General features: G+C 40.3%; 1 protein-coding gene across 1 annotated transcript; it reads left to right on the forward strand.

Moving 5' to 3' along the window:
* The first annotated feature begins 9,044 nt into the window (after nt 1-9,044).
* Nucleotides 9,045-12,957, forward strand: gpr31 (G protein-coupled receptor 31). The gene is made up of 2 exons (XM_085432409.1): nt 9,045-9,872; nt 10,083-12,957. Exons 1-2 carry the CDS (start codon nt 9,336-9,338, stop codon nt 10,545-10,547), a joined length of 1,002 nt encoding a protein of 333 aa, XP_085288535.1. The 5' UTR covers nt 9,045-9,335; the 3' UTR covers nt 10,548-12,957.
* The last annotated feature ends 7,794 nt before the right edge of the window (nt 12,958-20,751 follow it).

The raw sequence follows: 20,751 nt of genomic DNA on the forward strand, positions 1-20,751 counted from the left end.
CAAGCTTTAGCCAGTCCTTGCCAAAGTGGGTTGAAATGGCTTGATGCATGCTAAGTCATCCAGGTAAGGAAATCCCAAAAGGTTGATTCTGTTTATCTGGACATAGCGTTTTCAGTGGGAGACACGTTTCGTCAGTCATCCAAGTGACTTCATCAGTCACTTTGATCAGTGGTTGTTGATCAATGGTCATGACAATTTGCATATTTATGATCAAGGAACTGACTTCATATCCCATTGTTCATTCAGTGGGCTAGTTTCAGTTATTATGCAAATGTACTCTTTATAAGATTGGGGAAACCTGGAGTCAAGCCATAGCGGCAGATGCACCATTGCCTCGACATCTTTCTTTGTTGACTTTCAGCTGCATTGTTATATCAACACCCCCCCATTGTGCTGGTGATCCACCGACAGGTAGCTGGTGATACGCTGTGCTGGGAGAGTTTGAAGGAGAGAAGTTCAGGCACAGTGGTATTAAATGCCAAACTAAAGTCCACAAACAGGACCCTGGCACAAGTTCCCTGGGAGGTCAAGATGTTGCAGGATGTAATGCAGTCCCATGTTCACCGCATCGTCCACCGACCTGTTTGCCTGGTAGGCAAACTCTTTCAGCTTCTGGGAGTAGATCCTTTTAGCCGCTTTGATTTCCCTGGTCAGTGTGCTCCTGGCTTGCTCTTACAGGGCCCTGTAACCGCTTCTGTAGGCGTCCTCCTTGGCCTTGGTTCCTGCTTTGCTGCGTTAGTCCACTTCTTCACAGTTTTGACTATAGACTTGGCACGTTTTAGTTATTGCCTATAAACTGGAATAAGATGGACCAGGAAGTGATCAGAATGTCCCAAAGCTGCCTGGGGGACAGAGCAATAGGCATCTTTTTTGCAGTCGCTAACAAGCGTTTGTCCAAACAGTTGTCACATTTGCAAAACTCTAAACACAATTAGCACAGCATCGGTCTGTTGTGGCCATACCATTCACACATTTCATGTCGTGTTCACCCAATATGCAGTCAGTGAACACATTTCCACGATGCTTACATTTTCTTAACAGTCAAGTTATACCTCCCAACAAAATTATGGACTGTTTTTGTAGTATCTACAAATGTTAACAAACAACATCCCACAATAGCAAAAACAATATTCCAAACCTTAGATACAGTATAAAAACCTCTGCTTCTGCAATGATATCAGTACAAAAACAAAAAACAATATCAATATCAAAAATATATCTCAGCTGACAAATTTGCTGACAAACAATTGAATAATTGACACACAGCTGATTTATGTTGGGTAAATTGGGCCAACCACAGCTTCTTCCATTCTGGCTTAGACTCAGTGGGGTTTATAAGGCAAGACCTTGAGGAGTGATGTTTTTGGAAACAAAAAAAAGACAAACACTGTAATGTCTGGTCGAGGAAGCGTAAGAGCAAGGGGCCCAGGGAGAAGAGCAGGCCCAAGGAGAGGGCAAGGTAGAGGTGTAAGAATGCGTGGTGGTGGCATTCCAAGGGCTGCAAGAACAGTAGTCAGTGATGAAATTCGTGCCACTATCATTGACCATGTAATCAACCATGGTCTTTCACTAAGAGAGGCTGGTGAAAGAGTGCAGCCCAATTTGAGGCGGTCAACGGTTGCCTCCATTATACGCATCTTTCAACAAACCAACAGGTAAGTATTGCATTTTACATGGATTGTTTCTATTCTCACTTGACATGTCAATATGGTCATACAGTAATGCATATGTTGAATTTTTTGTCTTTCTAAAGAATGCAACGTCTTCCACCCTCTGGGGGAAGAGGAAAGCTCCACAGTAATGATCAGGAGCTTGCCATTGTAGAAATGGTTACTGCAAATAATGCAATAAAACTGCATGAAATTCAAACTAGAATTGTGGCGGACCATGAGATATTTGAAAATATCGATAGAATCAGCCTCACAACCATTACGCGGACATTGTCCAAACACAGAGTGCGGATGAAGCAGCTCTACACTGTTCCCTTTGAGAGGAACAGTGAGAGGGTCAAGGAGCTACGACGACAATATGTCCAGGTATAGTGTATATTCAATCCAATGTCCAGTTCTAAAAGCTTTGCACTTTGCAAGTAGGTAACCTACACAATACTAGGTTACAGTACAGTATGGTATACAGTAATAACATGACTTACATAAACTTTGTTTCAGAGAGTTATGGAATTGGAGGCCAACCAGGCCCCTCATGAATTCATATACATCGATGAGGCAGGATTCAATCTGGCCAAAAGGCGTCGACGTGGACGAAATGTAATTGGAAAAAGGGCCACAGTTGATGTGCCAGGACAGAGAGGGGCAAACATTACCATGTGTGCAGCAATTGCAAATGCAGGATTACTCCTTCACAGATGTCAGGTTGGACCCTATAATACAGAGCGCTTGCTTGCCTTTCTCAATGATCTCCACCAGCGCCTGGTTCCAGAGCAGGGTCAGGAGGGTGAAAACATGAGGACCTTTGTAATTACCTGGGACAATGTGGCTTTCCATCACTCGCAAGCAATAACAACATGGTTTGAAGTCCACCCAAGACTGGTAAGTCTCTTCCTTCCACCCTATTCACCTTTCCTCAACCCCATAGAGGAGTTTTTTTCTGCATGGAGGTGGAAGGTTTATGACCATCAGCCACATGACCAGATGTCCCTCCTTGAAGCCATGGATGCTGGCTCCAGGGACATCACAGTTGCCGATTGCCAAGGGTGGATCCGACATACCAGGCGGTTTTATCCCAGGTGCATCGACTTGGATAACATCAGATGGGATGTTGATGAAAACATGTGGCCTAACCCTGAAGATCGCAGAGATTAGATGCAAATCTTTTGCCTTTTTATAGCCCCCCTCCCCCTCCCCCCCTTTTTATCTTGGCTTTTTGCTGTTGTTTTTTTGTTCAGAATGCTCTTGTGTGTTTCATGGATATTTTGTTCACTGTAAGCAATACTGTAAAACTTTCTCTGTCCTATCATACCGTGTTTCTACTGTACCTCCTGTAGTAAACAGTAGAGAAACAAAAACTTGTTTGCTTTTTACTGGAATGCTTTTGAATGTGAACATTACTGTACATGTGGACATACAGTTACCAACCAAGACATTTCTGGTGTCAAAATGGTGGATTGCATGTTTCGCATGCAAATACCTGTAAAACTGAAACATAAAAGTCTATGCAGTTTTTGTAATGTCAATAATAGCCAGTATTTTGAAACAAGGTGTACTTTGATTGACTGCATGTACCTTGTGAGGTGAAAACAAGTGTTATTCTTTGACAGACTAATTTCATTTTGAGTCAGATTTATAGTGTTTTTGTACAGTTAGTGTGTGCAGAGAAAGATGTGTTCTAATTTTGAAATGAAGAGTTAATATATATTTAACAAAATGTATTTTTGAGAAGAAAATTATCCATTTGGCCAATTGTGTTTTGTAGGTGTGAGTCTGTGTTAAGAGTTTAGAAAAAGTATCTGAAGTATGGGTAGGCGCTTGTTAGCGATTGAAAAAAACTGTAATGTAGTGTAACAGTGGTCCAGTGTCATGTTGTCCCTGGTGGGGCAGTCTATATGCTGTCTATATTTAGGAAGTTCGTGGTTTAGATTTGCTCTGTTAAAATCTCCAAGGACAATTGTAAAGGAATTGGGGGATTTTCTTTCCAGGGTGGTAATCTGGTCAGCCAGCTCGCACAGTGCGTTGTTCGGGTTGGCCTGAGGAGGGATGTAAACTCCAACAAGCATGAAGGAAGAAAACTCCTACGGTGAATAAAGTGGTTTGCAGTTGATGAAAAAAGTTTTCAGGTTTGGGCCGGAGTATTTCTGTAACACTGTGACAGCAGTACACCAACCTTCGTTAATCTAGAAGCAGACTTCACCACCCCTTGTTTTCCCTGAGAGCTCAGTTTTGCGGTCTGCCCGGTGAAGTTGGAAGCCTGGCACATTTGAGACAGCGTCTGGGATTCGTTCATTGAGCCAGGTTTCAGTAAAGCACAGGGCAGCAGAGCGTGCAAAGTCCTTGTTAGCCTGGTTTAAAAGCAGTAATTCCTCCACTTTGTTTGGAAGAGAGCAGAGATTCGCAAGATGAATGGAGGGGAGTGCCGTGCGGAATGCCAACGTGATTTCACCAGTGCACCAGCGCGGGTCCTCCGTCTGCGTCTCCTTCGAGCGCCACAGAGAGCTGCTGTGCCTTGACTAAAATCTCCAAAAAACTTTCCAGGTTTATGAAAAAAGGATAAAAACTATTTTGAGATGACTGTCTGATGTTTAGCAGTTGATCTCTGGAAAAAAAAGTGATGTGGTCTGAGTGACCAAATGTACGGAATATAAACAAAACGAAGGAAAGTGCAAGAGAGCGCAGTACCAAGGCTGCCATCTGTGGTGCCACTTTGATTCAGACCATGTTGTTTTTAGCAATGTGAGATATGAACTTATTAAAAGTCTTGAATTTTTTATTATATTTGGAAAATGTTGTGGTTTGAGGAAAGATAAATAATATTTCAGATTTTAAAACCTCTCTCTGACGACTTCCTGATGAGTCAAGAGTTAAAGCTCACTTTGTGTTCTCCCAGGATCCTGTGATAGAAAATACATGAACAGTCAATTACCAGCAGCTGTTGCTTTGTAATACTTTAAGGCTGACAAAGCTTTGAGGCTTTAGAAGCGACAGCACCTCCAGACATAATATTTTGAGTGTTTAGGGATAAGTTCACCTGCAATCTGCAATCTTTCAAATCTCTATTAAAATCACTGACAGCTACAATTTTATTATACCAAGAGGCTGTTTGCTTGGACTAAATCTTTGCCTGTCACATAAGGATTGCTGTTACCACGCCTACTTACACTAAATTTCAAAGCTGCTATGTTAATTATCTCCAGTCTGACAGGCAGCGACTTGTCCAGCTAAGTACCAACAGCTGAAAACGCACAAAGTAATCATCAGTAGATGAGACTGCAGACTAATGCCAGAATGTAATTTAATCTCAATACTCAATTATTTCAAATAAATACAGAAAACCAATTACAAACAGATGGTCTTTGACAGGTAAAATGAGGATTAGTCATCAGTGGTAATTTCCCAAATGAAAGGAAGTGAACTATCAGCTTCCACATTATTGTCATATTTTTAACTCTTGCACTGAAAAACTAAATTTAATGTGAAAGAACTGTTGAGGTACAGAGATCCTTAATGCAATCGACCATGTAACATCAGTGGTACCAATTCTCCAACCCACACACTGAAGGAGTGAGCAGGGTTCACTGCTCAAAGAATACTAAAATTAGCTTTTCATCAATGCAGGATAGTAAATAATTATTGAAGTATGCCTCAGATATACTGCAGTTTCACAAGGTTCCCCTCTGTTATGCATCAAAAGGCCATACAAGGTGTTTCAAAAGCCAAGCGGGAGAGTTGGTGTTGTGAAACATGTTTCTTTAACCAATGTGAAGCAGTTTGTTAAGCAATGCTGCAGAATAGCTGTCAAATCAATAGTTTGTGGCGTAAAGAATGTACAGATGTGGTTTCATTCATTTAACCAAGAATTTTACATGCCAATAAAAACTAATAATTGCAGCATTGTTAAAAGCTACTTAAGTGTATAACAATGTTTTTATGTTTATATATATATATATATATATAACACCCAGCACGCCCCTGTTTATCCTTCAAGCTCGGGTCCTCTACCAGAGGCCTGGGAGCTTGAGGGTCCTGCGCAGTATCTTAGCTGTTCCCAGGACTGCGCTCTTCTGGACAGAGATCTCCGATGTTATTCCCGGGATCTGCTGGAGCCACTCGCCCAGCTTGGGAGTCACCGCACCTAGTGCTCCGATTACCACGGGGACCACCGTTACCTTCACCCTCCACATCCTCTCGAGCTCTTCTCTGAGCCCTTGGTATTTCTCCAGCTTCTCGTGTTCCTTCTTCCTGATATTGCTGTCATTCGGAACCGCTACATCGATCACTACGGCCGTCTACTGCAACCGTAGTGCTGCATTAACATCATCTAGCAGACCTTCTGAGGGTACTTCACGTAATCTTGGTAACCGGCTACGGGGGATCCAGGTTTCAAGCTTGGCCATGATCCTATTTTTCAGGTCAGTTCCCCTCGCACTCAACGATCCTTCTCCTATCGCACTTGGGGCTATGTACCCAATCTACACAATATTTTCACGGACCGGCCTTTAAGGTGTCGCGGATAAATACAACAAAATAAAATGATACGACCAAGACAAAAAGTGTGGTATTTTGTAAATATAATAATAAATGCAAATTTACTGTGTTATTGTGTAACTTTATTAGCAGCGTCCTCCTGAAATGCACCAACAACATTGACAGTAACATCCTCCTCTCTGCCCCTTAATGCTCTCTGGACGCTATGGTAATGCATAAATATTTCTTTCAAAATAAGATACACAACTACAACACGGGAAAAGACCCAGGGAAACCAAGTTAACGATAAAAACCTTGGAAACCAGTACCCCGGTACCGCTGCTCTATTGAACTTGACTGCATGCTGAGGTGGCAATTCAGCCATTTGATTCATGTTACAGCAGCTCATGAGTAAATGAAAATGGTGCAATAAAAGTACTTTTAGAAGTAAATTTTTCCAAGCATTAACATTTACTTAAATTTACTGGAGTAGAGTTAGGGGTTGCCACTTCAGCATGCAGGGTTAACTCTGGTTTTACTGTTCTGAAAAAGGCCTTTTTCAGGGAACACAAAATGGTTAACAAATTAAAGCTGTTCTGCAGCAATTGTGGTTGACCAAGCCTTAAAAGCTGGTGCTACTAATTCCTACAGGTGTTTCAAATTGCCTGGATTACTCTGCCTGGATAAAAGTAGTGTTGGAACACACCTTGGTACCATATGTTCGTGAGCACCAGTAGAACAGTATTGTACTGCAGAAAGTAGTGTGATGCTACAAAAATGGTGAGAAAAAGGCAATTAACAATGGAAGAAAGAAAGACCCTCATAACATTAAAAAATTTAGGTATTTCTTCCACAGAAATTGCAAAGAAAGTCAAGGTGTCACTGAGTAGAGTTTCCTTCACAATCAAAAGCACTCAGAAACTGGGGCAAACTGTGACAGGAACAGGTCTGGCAGACCCAAAGCCACAGTTGAATCAGAGGACAGGTTTCTGAGAGTTAACGGCTTACGTGATAGGCGGCTCACAGGACAACCATTTCAAGCACAGCCTTGATAGTGGTCGTGGTAAGCAAGTCTCAGTTTCAACTGTGAGGAGAAGACTTTGAGCTGCAGGTTTGACAGGACGAGTTGCAGCAAGAAAGCCATTGCTAAGATGTCAGAATAAGACAAAGAGGCTTGCCTGGGCCATGAAACACTGTCATTGGACTACTGAAGACTAGAAGAAGGTATTCTGGACCGATGAATCATAATTTGAAATCTTCGGTTCACCACGCAGGATCTTTGAATGCCATCGAGTATCAAAGGGATGGTTCCACAGTGTTGGCATCAACTGTCAAACATGGAGGAAGAAGTTTGATGGTCTGGGGCTGTTTTGCTAAATCCAAGGTCGGTGACTTGTACAGTGTGAGAGGCACCCTGAATCCTACCTTAGTTATGTTGTAATAGGTGTAGGCTGCTGGGGGATTCCCATCATGCACTGAGTATTTCTTCTTTAGTCACCTTTCTCACTATCTATGTGTTAATAGACCTTTCTGCATTGAATCATACTTGCTATTAATCTCTGACTCTCTTCCACAGCTCATCTTTTGTCCTCTCTTCCTTCTCTCACACCAACTGGTTGCAGCAGATGGCCCCGCCCCTCCCTGAGCCTGGTTTTGCCAGAGGTTTCTTCCTGTTAAAAGGAAGTTTTTCCTTCCCACTGTCGCCAAACTGCTTACTCATAGGGGGTCATATGATTGTTGGGGTTTTCTCATTATATATTATTGTAGGGTTTACCTTACAATATAAAGTACCCTGAGGCGACTGTTGTTGTAATTTGGCGCTGTATAAATAAAATTCAATTGAATTGAATATAATCAAACTAATCAACGTTAGTTAGTTTAAGTACAACGTTACAACTGAATGCTAGTGGACTCAAAAGTGGGCTTGAAAATCTGGAAACAGCAGGTTAACGTCTGACAGGCTACAAATATTGATTAAAAAACATTGATCACATGGTTTTACAGTATTGCTCTTAATATTTTATAAAAGCAGAAGCATCTACATCTAAGTTCTCTATTGACAGTGTTCTCTCCTTCAAGATACTTTTATCATAAGAACATTATGCCTTAATTTTTTATATGTTTTTAAACAAAAAGAAAAATTAAAGATAGCAAAAGAAAGTTAAAAGACTATTTAAAACTGTCTTTCAGCCAGTCTTGTTAAAATCATGAATAGTATTGTTTTCACAATGACCCTGGAGGGAGAATCTAACTCTTTAGAGATGCTTGGACTTGCTGAAGCAGTGAAGGCATGCAGAGCAAAGTGAGGCCTAAGGCCAATACACCCCCCACCCACCCCCACCCCGTGTTTTTCCCCAAACATCCCCAAGCAGCATTTTTAGCATCTGCATAAGAGGCCTGCACTTTTAAAAGTGATACAAACGCAAAAATCTCTGAGCTGAGATGCTTGACAGCTGTCATTCTAGATAAACTAAGTGACACAGTAGCTTAGCAAAGGCAAGATGGTTAATTCTTTCTCAAAAGCCTGAAATGTTCCCACAATGTTTCCCCATACCGCTGTCACGCTGTCAAAAGTCAAGCTGGTGCTATCAGTGCTTGTTTTAACTTGGTTACACAGACCTTGTCAGGGCTTAACGAGGCTACACAGAAAGTTTGTTTACATGCCATGATTAAAAAACAAAGGTGCTTTTGCTTCGTAGTTAGATGTTTGAATTGTTTGTATTCTATATTCTATATCTATTTTACAAGTGAGTTTTGGTCTATGTAAGTCCCGTTGGTCTAACAGTGCAATAACAGCTGGTGACTCACCCCCTCATGCAATAAGGAGGAGCTACAAACTGGGGGCAGAGCAGCAGTACAAAAGAGATGCCTACTGTACCTGCACACTGACTTACTTCCAGATTTAACTGGAACTGGTACTGACTTTCGCCTGAAAGGACATAAAGTAGCAATGACTCAAGGACTGAAAGAAGAAACCTAAAGTTTTAAAAAGGACCAAAACTAAAGACACCGAGGAAACCTGTTTGACAGGATTTCTTCTGTTTTGATTGCAGGATGGAACTCGATCTTTGAAGTGATTTCCTCTTCACTTTAGAGACAATGCTTTGCTCTATGCTTCCAGGGTAGAATCTGTTTCTGTTTTCAAGCTTGGAATTAATATTTGCTGATCCCCAGGCAATTTGTTTTTTGACTGCTAAAATGGAAAGCACCAATGGAACTGAACAACCTCTTGAAGACGATGAAGCTGCCGAGATACAAGTGTACAAGTTCTATGCAGCCGCAATAATTGTGATTTTTATCTTGGCTTTGCCTCTGAATGCATCTGTCATCCACCTCTTTATTTTCAAGCTAAGGTTTTGGAAATCCAGCACAAATAATATCTTCCTCTTCAACCTGGTTTTGGCTGACATCCTCCTGCTGATCTGCTTGCCCATAAAGGCCTATACCTTCATCCAGGGAGTTAGAAATAGTAACAATGACGCTGTCTGCAAAGCCATGCTTTTCATGTTGTTTTTAAACCGTGGAGCTAGCATCGCCTTCCTAACAGCGACTTCCATCCATCGGTATTTTCATGTGGTGCACCCTGGTCGAAAAAGTCCCCTAAAAGCGCTTAAGAAGTCTCCACAGATCTCTGTCCTCATCTGGGTGCTGCTTCTGCCTCTCACCATCCCCACCATGCTCAAAAACTTTGACTGCTCTTACAGCCTCATTAAAGAAAATGCTACCGTGATCAAGGTAATGCTTACTTGTTTCATGCCTTATTCTCTCTTACTGTAGACAACACGTGCATAAATTAAGGTCATTGTGTCTTAATACTTATAACAGTTTAATAAGAGTTTAATTTTGTTTTAAATCTAGGAATCCTCCACAGCAGTCATGCAAAGTGATTTTTAAACAGAGGTTAGACTGCTGACATTCCCTTTTATTTTTATCCCCCTATCTAAGGATGTGGTGGATGGCATCAGAGAGACTGTAATCTTTACTCAGATCCTGATCCCGTTTGTCATCCTGCTCTACTGCACTGTGCGCATCGTCAACCGACTCAGGAAAAAAACAGTCGGGGATAGGACCAAGCTGAAGAGAGCGGTATTTCTGGTCACTGCTGTCATGGTGCTCTTTTCATTCTGTTTCCTCCCCTGCACCATAGCCAGGATGGTTCTGCTTACCATTCGGGTCAAAGATATGCCTGATTACATCGAGCACAAAGCTGTAGTGGCCTTTGATGGCCTCGTGGTCCTCTCCTACATAGACTGTCTGCTCGACCCACTTGTCTACTGCTTCTCTAGCACCAAGTTCAAAGCACTTTATCTATCCAATTACTTCCCATTTTTAGTAAAAGAAACTCCACAGGTCAGCTCAACAGGAAAGTCAAACAGAACTACAAATGCTACTGTCATTTCATGTTTATGAAAACAAAGAAGGGAGAGTTCCCATACAGAGTGTGGTTTCACTCTATAGTAGCCGCAGGTTGAAAAAAATGGTTCAATGGTTAAAATGTGTTATGAGGACAAGGCATATATATATTTGAATTCCTACTTTCTTAAGATTTTCAAATATACAGAAGTAAAAAATGAAAAAATATATTAGTTTATCAGCCCTATGGATATAGCACAGGGGTCAAAGTTTGAAATTTCTCTAAGAGAATGCCTCCCAGCCAAAGTATGCACATCTGTTCTTCTGTCAAATTATACCAACACAGCTTTTATCTAAGCCACAACAGTGAAACAAGTTTTTGTTTTTCACACCATCTGTTAGATAACATTTAGGGGATCCTCAGTCTGCAGGTGATTAATACGTCATTTTAAAAGTACATACAGGGAAATTATCATGACATGATCATTTCCAGCTCATAACAGTTCAATATAATAATTATTTTTTATATTCATATTTATTTTGTCTTATACTGGGCCATGTAGCAGACATTCAGGTTATCCACAGTCAGAAGTAAGTCTCGCTCTCAGTCATGTGTCTTCTGATTGGCTTCACATCATCAAATGGTGGAATGGGAAGGATCTACACAATTTTAGGCAGGTGGCTTTAACATTGTGGCTGGTCGGTACTGAACTGTTTGTGATGTGTGAATAGAGATATGTATATATATTCATCCTGAGATTATTTCTAGTAAATGGATTACGGTATGTTGGGAACACCTTGATGATACCACCTTGAAAGCTCTGCTCACAAAGTGCCACGCCCACAAACGACTCTTACAATGTAAAACGTGAGTCATACACTCAACCTGAACTAATCTTCACCCTGACTTAGTCCCAGAAATCCCAGCATTTCTATATAAGTCACATGGGTGAAATTACTCACCTTAATGACACCATCAGTAGATGTAGCGCGCCGAGTGAGGGTATGTCTGGTGTAACTGTCTGTCAGTAAATAGACACCTCCCTGATTTAAGTAGTCAATAAGCTGGAATCTGGTGAGTCTATGCTCCCTGCTTTCATCTACAATTTAAATCGTCTGTGGGTTAACAATGAGTCACTGCAAGGTACAAACACTTATGCACTTATTTGGAATAGCAGTATTTGTTATAGTTCTTTGTCGTAAGAAAATAATGAATAACTACAAGTGTAATAACTGAGTTAAATAATTCTTTTGAGTTATGGGTAAAAAACAAACTGAGGACATTGATACATAAGCTAAGGCAAAAATGTAAATAATAAGGAGACAGAGTTAGAAGCAATAAATATTAGCACCCTGCAGTGATTACTTTGTTTACTTGTCTGAAAGTTGTGTAAATGTGACATTTTGAAAATATTATTTGTTTATCTGTGACCCTAATGAATTCAGCTGCAAAGTCAATATGCTTCATTCTTGTGTTACCATATCATTCAATCTGCATTTTACATTTAAAAAGTACATTTAGAAATCCACACTAAAAAAATGGCCTTTTGATGGATGACTACACACTCTGGACATAAAGAAAAGAGAGTAAAAGAGTAGGAGGGAGTCCTTACCTTCCTTGAAAGGAATCTTTGCAGAGTCCTTATTATTTATTTCTGGCCTTTTGAACCAGATGGTTAAAAAACATTATTACCACCCTGCTAGCTTTCCTTTTGGGGCTGCCAATATTTGGGTTTTTTGGTATGCAGGAAAAAACATCAACATAATTCTCCCCATCAGCACAAATATGAATACAACCGTGCCTTTTTTGTGGATAAGAATTACATTATATTATTCAGACTTAAATCACTTCACAAAAAGTGACACTTATTGTTTTCTTAGAAATTCCGAATGTTTTCATACCCTAGATATATTGTAGCAGTAAATTAAGTTGTGAAAAAGACTAACACAAGTTGGCATTTTATATTTTTGTTTGCATGAGGCATTTTGTAAATATTTTGTGTATTTTTACTTCTGCACCAACATGTTAATCTTCATTTTCTGCTGATGGCACATCAGAAATTTTGGTGTACATGTATATGTGGATATATGTTAATATATTTGCATACAACAGCTAATTAAATTAACAAAAAGAAAACATTTCCATGATGTTCAGATGTGGGTGAAAACACATTCAGGCCAAAATACAGCTCCTCTATGGGGTTATGAGTGAATGTCACTGTTGTGACAAGTGGCTCTATTAATTAATTAATGAGGTAAAAAGTGTCAAAAAATTGCTGGTTCCACTCTTAACGGAGAGCTAAAAGCCTTTCAGTGTATATTTGTGACTGAAAATGATGGCACGGATGGAAAACTTCTGGAAGGCTTTAGGAACCACAAAAGACGACTGTAATGTATCTAATGGTGAACTTTAAACTCAATCTGCCAAAATGATTCATAATTATTACCATTAAAACTTTTTCTTGGCCGTTTTGTCTCTTCTTGCACAAATACGTTTGAATTTATACTCAAGAAAAGAAGAGAGACAGATCAAGGGTTGCTGGGATACAAGCAGTCAAACATGTGGTTATGGCGTGTTGACACATGTAAAAAGACCAGTTCTGACAAGTTTTGGCAGACATCAAATTAGAACACATTACGTAGCTTTTACTGACAGAGATGACACTGGGATTTCTAAAGAATGTGAGACCATGTAAAGAAATAAGATAAGAAGAGACTGTATCTGAGGGAAAAACATGACATTGAGATTTTAGACAGAAAAGGGAGAAATATGCCATTTACTGTTTACTGTATATAACTACATACATTAATATTTTTTCAAATATAAATTTTGTTTTAAAAAAATAGTTCATTTTTTCCTTTCATGTGACATGAAAACACTTTTTTTTATTTTTGCGGCCAACATGTTGTCAAACTAATGACTGAGAGGGAAAAGAAGTTGTCTCATTTTAACTGTTAGCAGTAGTTTGCACACCACGGCAGGTACTCCTAAATGTAAGTAGCCTCTCAGTAGGTCAGTGCACTCAGCTTAGCCACAAAAAATGCTCGTTATTGATTCATGGAACATGATTAAAATCTAACCCAACAAGGTTTCTTCCCAGTCCCAAAATCTACTGAAAGAAGCTCGACCCACAGTGACATCGTTCAACATCCCACACAAGCCACAGAATTGCTGCCAACGCCTTGGTGCCAAAGAACAGAGAAAACCCTCTGGGATCCCACATGCATGTCCATACCCAGATCTGTTACAGTTGTTTTGGCAGTAGGATAGGGACCTAAAAAGTGTCAGGCTGCTGGTATTAACATTGTGTTTGATTTATAATTTAGATGTTGCCTGGTTAAGTAATACTGTTTGTTGCATTATCTGTACTCTATGAGATTTATAAAACTAAATCTTTTTTTTTTTTTAAATTAGCTTAAAATACAGACAGACTGAGATGTAGGAATCATTGCACAGCATAGATAATTCACAAGCAGACAGTCAACCGGTGGCTATGTTAGCAGCAGGCCTCTGGGTCCGGGCTTGTCCAAATATTTCTCTGTGCTCCTTTAACCGCAGTTTGTTACAGCTGTTTTGGATTCTTGTACACATGCTCTTCGAAGTTATTTAGTTTATGTCTTGATGTAAGATGTTTACTTTGTTACGCCTCATTTTATTTTGGCAGTCTTTTGTTCCCTGTGTTTTGCATTTAGTTTTACTTCATTTATCTTGTTATCCTGTGATTGTTTGGACCTGTTTGTTTTCCCTGTTCCACATTCTCTTGGGGTCCAGGGTATAGTTGGCCGTTTTTGACTGCTTTTGATTTTACCTTTATATTTCCCCTTAAAATTTTGTTTTCTTTGCATTGTTTGTGGTATCGTTGCTTTCAGTACAACCTCACGTCTAAATTTACAGTTATTTTTTCATGTTAACATAGTGTATTTATACAATTGGCCTAAAATAACACAAAAAACCTAAAATTCAAGCAAGTAAGTATTTTTTATTGTGAGAACCACAAACATGTTAAATGAATCATTTTCATAACTTCATCAGGTAGTGGCCTCCAGCTCACACTGGAGCATCTCGCAGCCGAGGGTGACATGACAGGAAAGAGAATCAGCACCTCCAAGTCTGAGGTCATGGTCCTCACCCGGTCAAGTGCCCACTCCAGCTTGGGGATGAATTACTGCCCCAAGTGTGGAGTTTAAGAATCTTTTGTCTTGTTCACGTTTGAGGAGAGAAGGGAGCTCGGATGAGAGATGAGATTTGCTCATTCAAATCAAATTTTACCGTAGTTTAGTTTTATTTCACGATAATAAATCAATACAAGATATGAACTCTTATTTATTCTCCTTTCTTTTAGCAGCTGCTCTGGAGAGTATAGTGATGGTGGTTTTGATATGAGTCATGTCTGTACGGAAGAAGCATGTTTTTTATTAAAATATTACAAAATATTACTGATTGTCTATTTAACTTGAGTAATGCTGTTGCAAAATACTCACAACTTGCTGTAACACTAAAACATATTTATTTTTAAACTGCTCTCACATTATCTTGGTAAGAACTTATAAATAACATAGCAAAGAACAGGGAAACAGTCAGAACCCATCTCCGATCTGAAGGTGCAGGGAAGCAATCCAGAGCAAAATTAACCTGGTTATTTACATGGTAATTTCTACGATGCAAATGAATTACACTGTAAGACAATATGAATTAATTTCCCCATACCAAACAATAGTTTTCCCATAGGTATGGGAGTCGAGAACCGGTACTTGCAGAAAATCGGTTCCCAGTAGTCCAATTCCTGCTTCCTGCTCCAATTGTCTGCTTGATCTCAGTCCCGCTTATCGGTTCTTGCACTCACACTCACAGTGGGATGTAAAAGTTTGGCCAACCTTGTTAACACTTATTTTCCTGTATAAATCGTTGGTTGTTACAATAAAAAACGTCAGTTAAATATATCATATAGGACAGCATTTCCCAACCTTTTTTGCACCACGGACCGATTTATGCCCGACAATATTTTCACGGACCGGCCTTTAAGGTGTCGCGGATAAATACAACAAAATAAAACTATTACCGGTACCGAAAAAAGAAGATTTATTCATAACACATGTGAAAAGACCCAGGAAAACAGAGTTAACGATAACAAAATAACGCTGAAAACCGATAAAAACCCTGAAAACCATACATTTCACACCTGAGCCTCAACTCTCGCGGCCTGGTACCAAACGACTCACGGACCGGTACCTGTCCGAGGCCCGGGGGTTGGGGACCGCTGATATAGGAGACACACACAGTGATATTTGAGAAGTGAAATGAAGTTTTTTGAATTTACAGAAAGTTTGCAATAATTGGTTAAACAAATTCAGGCAGGTGCATAAATTTGGGCACTGTTGTCATTTTATTGATACCAAAACCATTAGAACTAATTATTGGAACTCAAATTGACTTGGTAAGCTCAGTGACCCCTGACCTACATACACAGGTGAATCCAGTAATGAGAAAGAGTATTTAAGGGGGTCAATTGTAAGTTTCCCTCCTCTTTTAATTTTCTCTGAAGAGTAGCAACATGGGGTCTCAAAACAACTCTCAAATGACCTGAAGACAAAGATTGTCACCATCATGGTTTAGGGGCAGGACACAGAAAGCTGTCTCAGAGATTTAAGCTGTCTGTTTCCACAGTTAGGAACATGCTGAGAAAATGGAAAACCACAGGCTCAGTTCAAGTTAAGGCTCAAAGTGACAGACCAAGAAAAATCTCGGATAAGCAGAAGCAATGAATGGTGAGAACAGTCAGAGTCAACCCACAGACCAGCACCGAAGACTTACAACATCATCTTGCAGCAGATGGAGTCGCTGTGCATCGTTCAACCATTCGGCGCACTTTACACAAGGAGATGCTGTATGCGAGAGTGATGCAGAGGAAGCCTTTTCTCCGCCCACAGCACAAACAGAGCCGCCAAAGCACATTTGGACAAGCCAGCTTCATTCTGGAAACACTGCTCAAAATCCACTAAGGCATTCATGCAGAGGAACAAGTACAACGTTCTGGAACCGCCATCTCAGCCCAGACCTGAATATTATTGAAAATCTGTGGTGTGAGTTAAAGAGAGCTGTCCATGCTCGGAAGCCATCAAACCTGAATGAACTAGAGATGTTTTGTAAAGAGGAATGGTCCAAAATACCTTCAACCACAATCCAGACTCTCATTGGAACCTACAGGAAGCGGTTGCCCAAACTTTTGCATCCCACTGTAAATCACCTGATTTGTGTTCACGTCTAAGAAGCGAAAAATAATGGCGCAGTCTAGAGTGGAAGTGTAAAACTGCACCCAGGACAGAAACAGCTGCATTATGCTGCTAAGATAACTTCAGTTTCTTTACAAGCATCTGCCAAGATGCATGCTAACGCTAAGCTAGCCAAGAACCCAGAGTGAAAATTGAGTGAATGCCGACCCCAGGGGCCAGACCCTCAACTTCAACAGGTAACAAAGCAGATGAGCAGTCAGGTTGCAGCCTCCCTCTCTTCCTGTTCACGTTTCCAAAGCAGAATCCCTGGCGATCGCTTTTTTGTTCTGGTTTTCATCTTTGCTTTGTCCAGTCAGCTTTGTATTCCACTACGAAAACGATTTTAAAGATGTGTCACCTCATTAAGCAATTGTTTTAGTCTGTGGGGTTGTAGCCTCAGGTTTATGTTTTTAAATAGTGATTATGGCAAACTGTGCTTGAGCTATTTTACAGAGTAACATAAAAGTAACGTAACAAATAGTATAACAAATTACTTTTCCCTGGTAGTAATTATGCAATTAAATAAAGTACTATATTAAATAAAAGTACTGTATTACTATATTCAGTAATACGTCACACTTAATCCTCTATAGCCACACACCGTGATCTGCCAGACACACCAACCCATCCCTGTTTTACCCGTAAAACAGGGATGGGTCCAGGAGGTCTATTTGGAAAGAGAGCACAGGTTGGATCGTTGGCAAAATGCCGGGGCAACACTAACGCAAGTCGCACAACTATCCAGTGATGAGTAGCACAGCTTCATTGTCTTAAGTAGTGACAGGAACACAGAGGTAATTGGGCGCAGGTAGGTACTGTAGATGTCCTGCAGGTGCGTGAGCCAAAGGTGGGAACCCATAATGAGTCCCGCCCTGGGAGGAGCGAAAGAGAGAGAGTAACAACAACAAAAACACTGTCACAGCTGACCATCCTCAGGCAGGCCTGCTGGGCCATGACCAGTGTTGGGACTAACGCGTTATTAAGTAACGCGTTACAGTAACTACGTTATTATTGTGGTAACGAGCACGGTAACTAGTTATTATGCCAAAATCAGGAACGCGTTACTCGTTACTGGGATTTAGATAGGGTCGTTACTCGTTACTTCGTGTGGTGGCTATCGCGGAGCTTCCAAAGATTCAGTAACATTAGCAAGTGGTGGAGGCCAGCAGGTGGATGAAGGAAAAGGGAGGCAGAAGGAAAAGAGACCCGAGGCGGCCGCCGGTCCAAGTAACTTCAGGTAAGAAGTTATGACCTGCAGTCTCTCTGGGTCAGATATGAACCAAGTTTAGGTGGAGTTTATTTTCGTTATTCTGACTTTTTCCGTACTGCGTGCTAGCTAGCATGACGGAGTTTCTACACAGCTGGGTGGGTGCTATGAAGTTAATGATGTTGAACTTTATTTTGTTCATAAGTTATTAGAGTTGCCAACCGTCCCGCCTGGTATTCAGAGAAAATATTAAGCGTTTCTTATTATTGAGGTGAAAAGGAACAGTTTGTCCCGTAATTCAGCTACAATGAAAAAGGCACAAAGCTGGAGTTATTCTGTGTCTTTGCTGCACAGCTGCCTCTTCTCCTCTCATTCTCCCACCTCCCTCTCCTGTTTCTACTTCAATCATGAAAACTGATCAATGATCAGCTGATCGGCTCTCTTGTTTGTTTATCGCTCACTTTGCACCGAAAGAGGAAACCAGCGGATGTCGCGGTAAACAACAGCAGCACGTTTAAGCTTGATCAGCTGTTGTTAGAATTTATTTAATATTAATTTCTAGTATCAGCTGATGTTTGCTGGAGCCACAGTTCAAAAAAGCTGCTGGTCATGATGTCGGTTTGGTTATCTGGTGAGAGGGAAACATGAAGATGAAACCAGGAGATGTCCTTACTGGATCATCAGAGCTGTGATGGAGAAACAGGTTTACCTTTTAGGTGACATGAATGAGTTGAAGGGAAGTTATGAACTGTTTCTGAGAGACAAATAACCCCAGGATCCTTTTTTAGGTAGCTGACAGCTGGTAACTGTGCAGGTGCGGATCTAGCAAAGTGTTGCCAGGGGGGCATGTAGGGCATTAACAGGGAGAGGTGGGCACAAGGAAATATTTTTCTTTCTTATTATCATTTAAAATGTCTAGCTTTTAAAAAATAATTATCTGAATCTTACAACAAACGATTGATAGATTGATGCATATATACCATCAAAACAGTGTACATCACTGTCACAACAGTGTTTTCATTCAAAGGCTTTAAGATTTTTCCTATAATGGTGGGCCAGTCTCTAGTCAAAATACCCGGGCCAATTTTCTTTCCCAGTCCAGCCCTGTATGCAGCTCATCTGCAGTCTGGTGTTGCCTACATCTTCCTATTCAGAAGGCAGAATTTCAGAGTTCTGAGTACAATCGAAAGCACCACGACTGCAGTTTTTGTGTTGGATGTAAAAGGCGCACATGACTCTGTGACGTAGGCTAGAATCATGGCAACAGTCAACGACGGTCCAGGTGTGGGATTTCTCTCGTGGAAATATGCACATTATCTTTTCCTTTCTATTGGTAGGTGGCACAGTGCACTGTGGCAAGTAAGCAAGCTAGAAGACTGGCAACGTTATGGAAGAAACACATTAACAAGAGAATTCTGAGTAAAACCAAAGTTACTTTCCCTAGTAACTAGTTACTTTGAAAGTAACGAGTAACTTGAAGTAACTGAGTTACTTTTGAGAGAAGTAACTAGTAATGTAACTAAGTTACTATTTTAAAGTAACTTACCCAACACTGGCCATGACATACACTCATATTATTGGTATAGAAAAGTCACGTTGCAATGGCTGTAATGGGTTAAAATTCGCACTGTTACAGTCAGACGTGCAACAAGCCATAAAGCACAAAACGTACTCAACTGTGTTCATGTGTCTGTTGCAGAAACCATGTGGCATAGCTCATTTGTGCAACATTGTGTCAGACAATGACACAGCAGTACAGTTAAGTAAAGTGAAGTAAAGATGTCAGTGCATGGCTTAATAGGATTCAAATTTATATTGAAGTTTGAAATGATTAGTTTTCTTGTATTTTACAGCAGAGGGCAGCTTTAGAGAGGAGGAGGAATGGTTACTTTAACGGTTAACATGAACAGAGCAAAGTATGTTGACTTTGACAAGATTGCATGGTTGACTTAGTTACCAAAAACGCTGTTATGCATTTTCAGGTTGATTTTTGCAAGGAGTATTTTGTAAGAATGACCAAAGTGTTTGTCTATGATTTCCTCTGAGTTTTCATAGTTGTAGAAGACTCTTTATGCTCATCCTAAAGCATAGACATGACTTTTCCACTGCTTGCAATTCTCTAGTATGTTCAAACAAAGGTGTACTTGAAGATGAACTCCTGTCTGTATTAGAAAGCTGTAATATTTCCTTAAAGAATCCTCTTATATACTGTAACAAAATGTATGCAGTGTAAACTCATCAGATCTTCAGACAAACTTGTATTCTGGCTCAACCTCACCCCATGAATCATACAACTATTTCTTTGAAAAGTATTCACAACCCTTCACTTTTTTGTTGTATCTTTCATGTTGTACAGTTTTCCTATATGTATGCTCAACAACACTTAACCAAACATGCATGAATTCATGATGATACCATTCCTGTAGAGTGTCATTTGGGTCTGGAGAATATCCCAGCTGGAACTGAGGAAGAATACAGCCTGGAAAAATCCCTCCTCTATGACAAAGCTAATCCAAAAACACAATATTCATGCCTGTGGATACCATTTAACCCGCTGTGTGCCAGCACACCAGCACAGACAACATTTAGAATATTAGCAGGTCAGAATGCAGAACCTTTCAAAACCTTTCAGTATCACAGAAGCACAATGGTCTTAATCATTTTGAAACGGAAAAAAAAGCTTGAAATCATAAACAAATGTGGAATTCCAACATTAGATTGCACAAAGTAAGAGGTGATTTCATTTGAAGATAATTATCACGTGCACACTTTCCAAGCTATGAA

Source organism: Copadichromis virginalis, linkage group LG15 (assembly GCF_057382275.1).
Source record: "Copadichromis virginalis isolate Kocher_CV1m ecotype Utaka linkage group LG15, C_Virginalis_male_GT1.1, whole genome shotgun sequence".
Taxonomy (NCBI): domain Eukaryota; kingdom Metazoa; phylum Chordata; class Actinopteri; order Cichliformes; family Cichlidae; genus Copadichromis; species Copadichromis virginalis.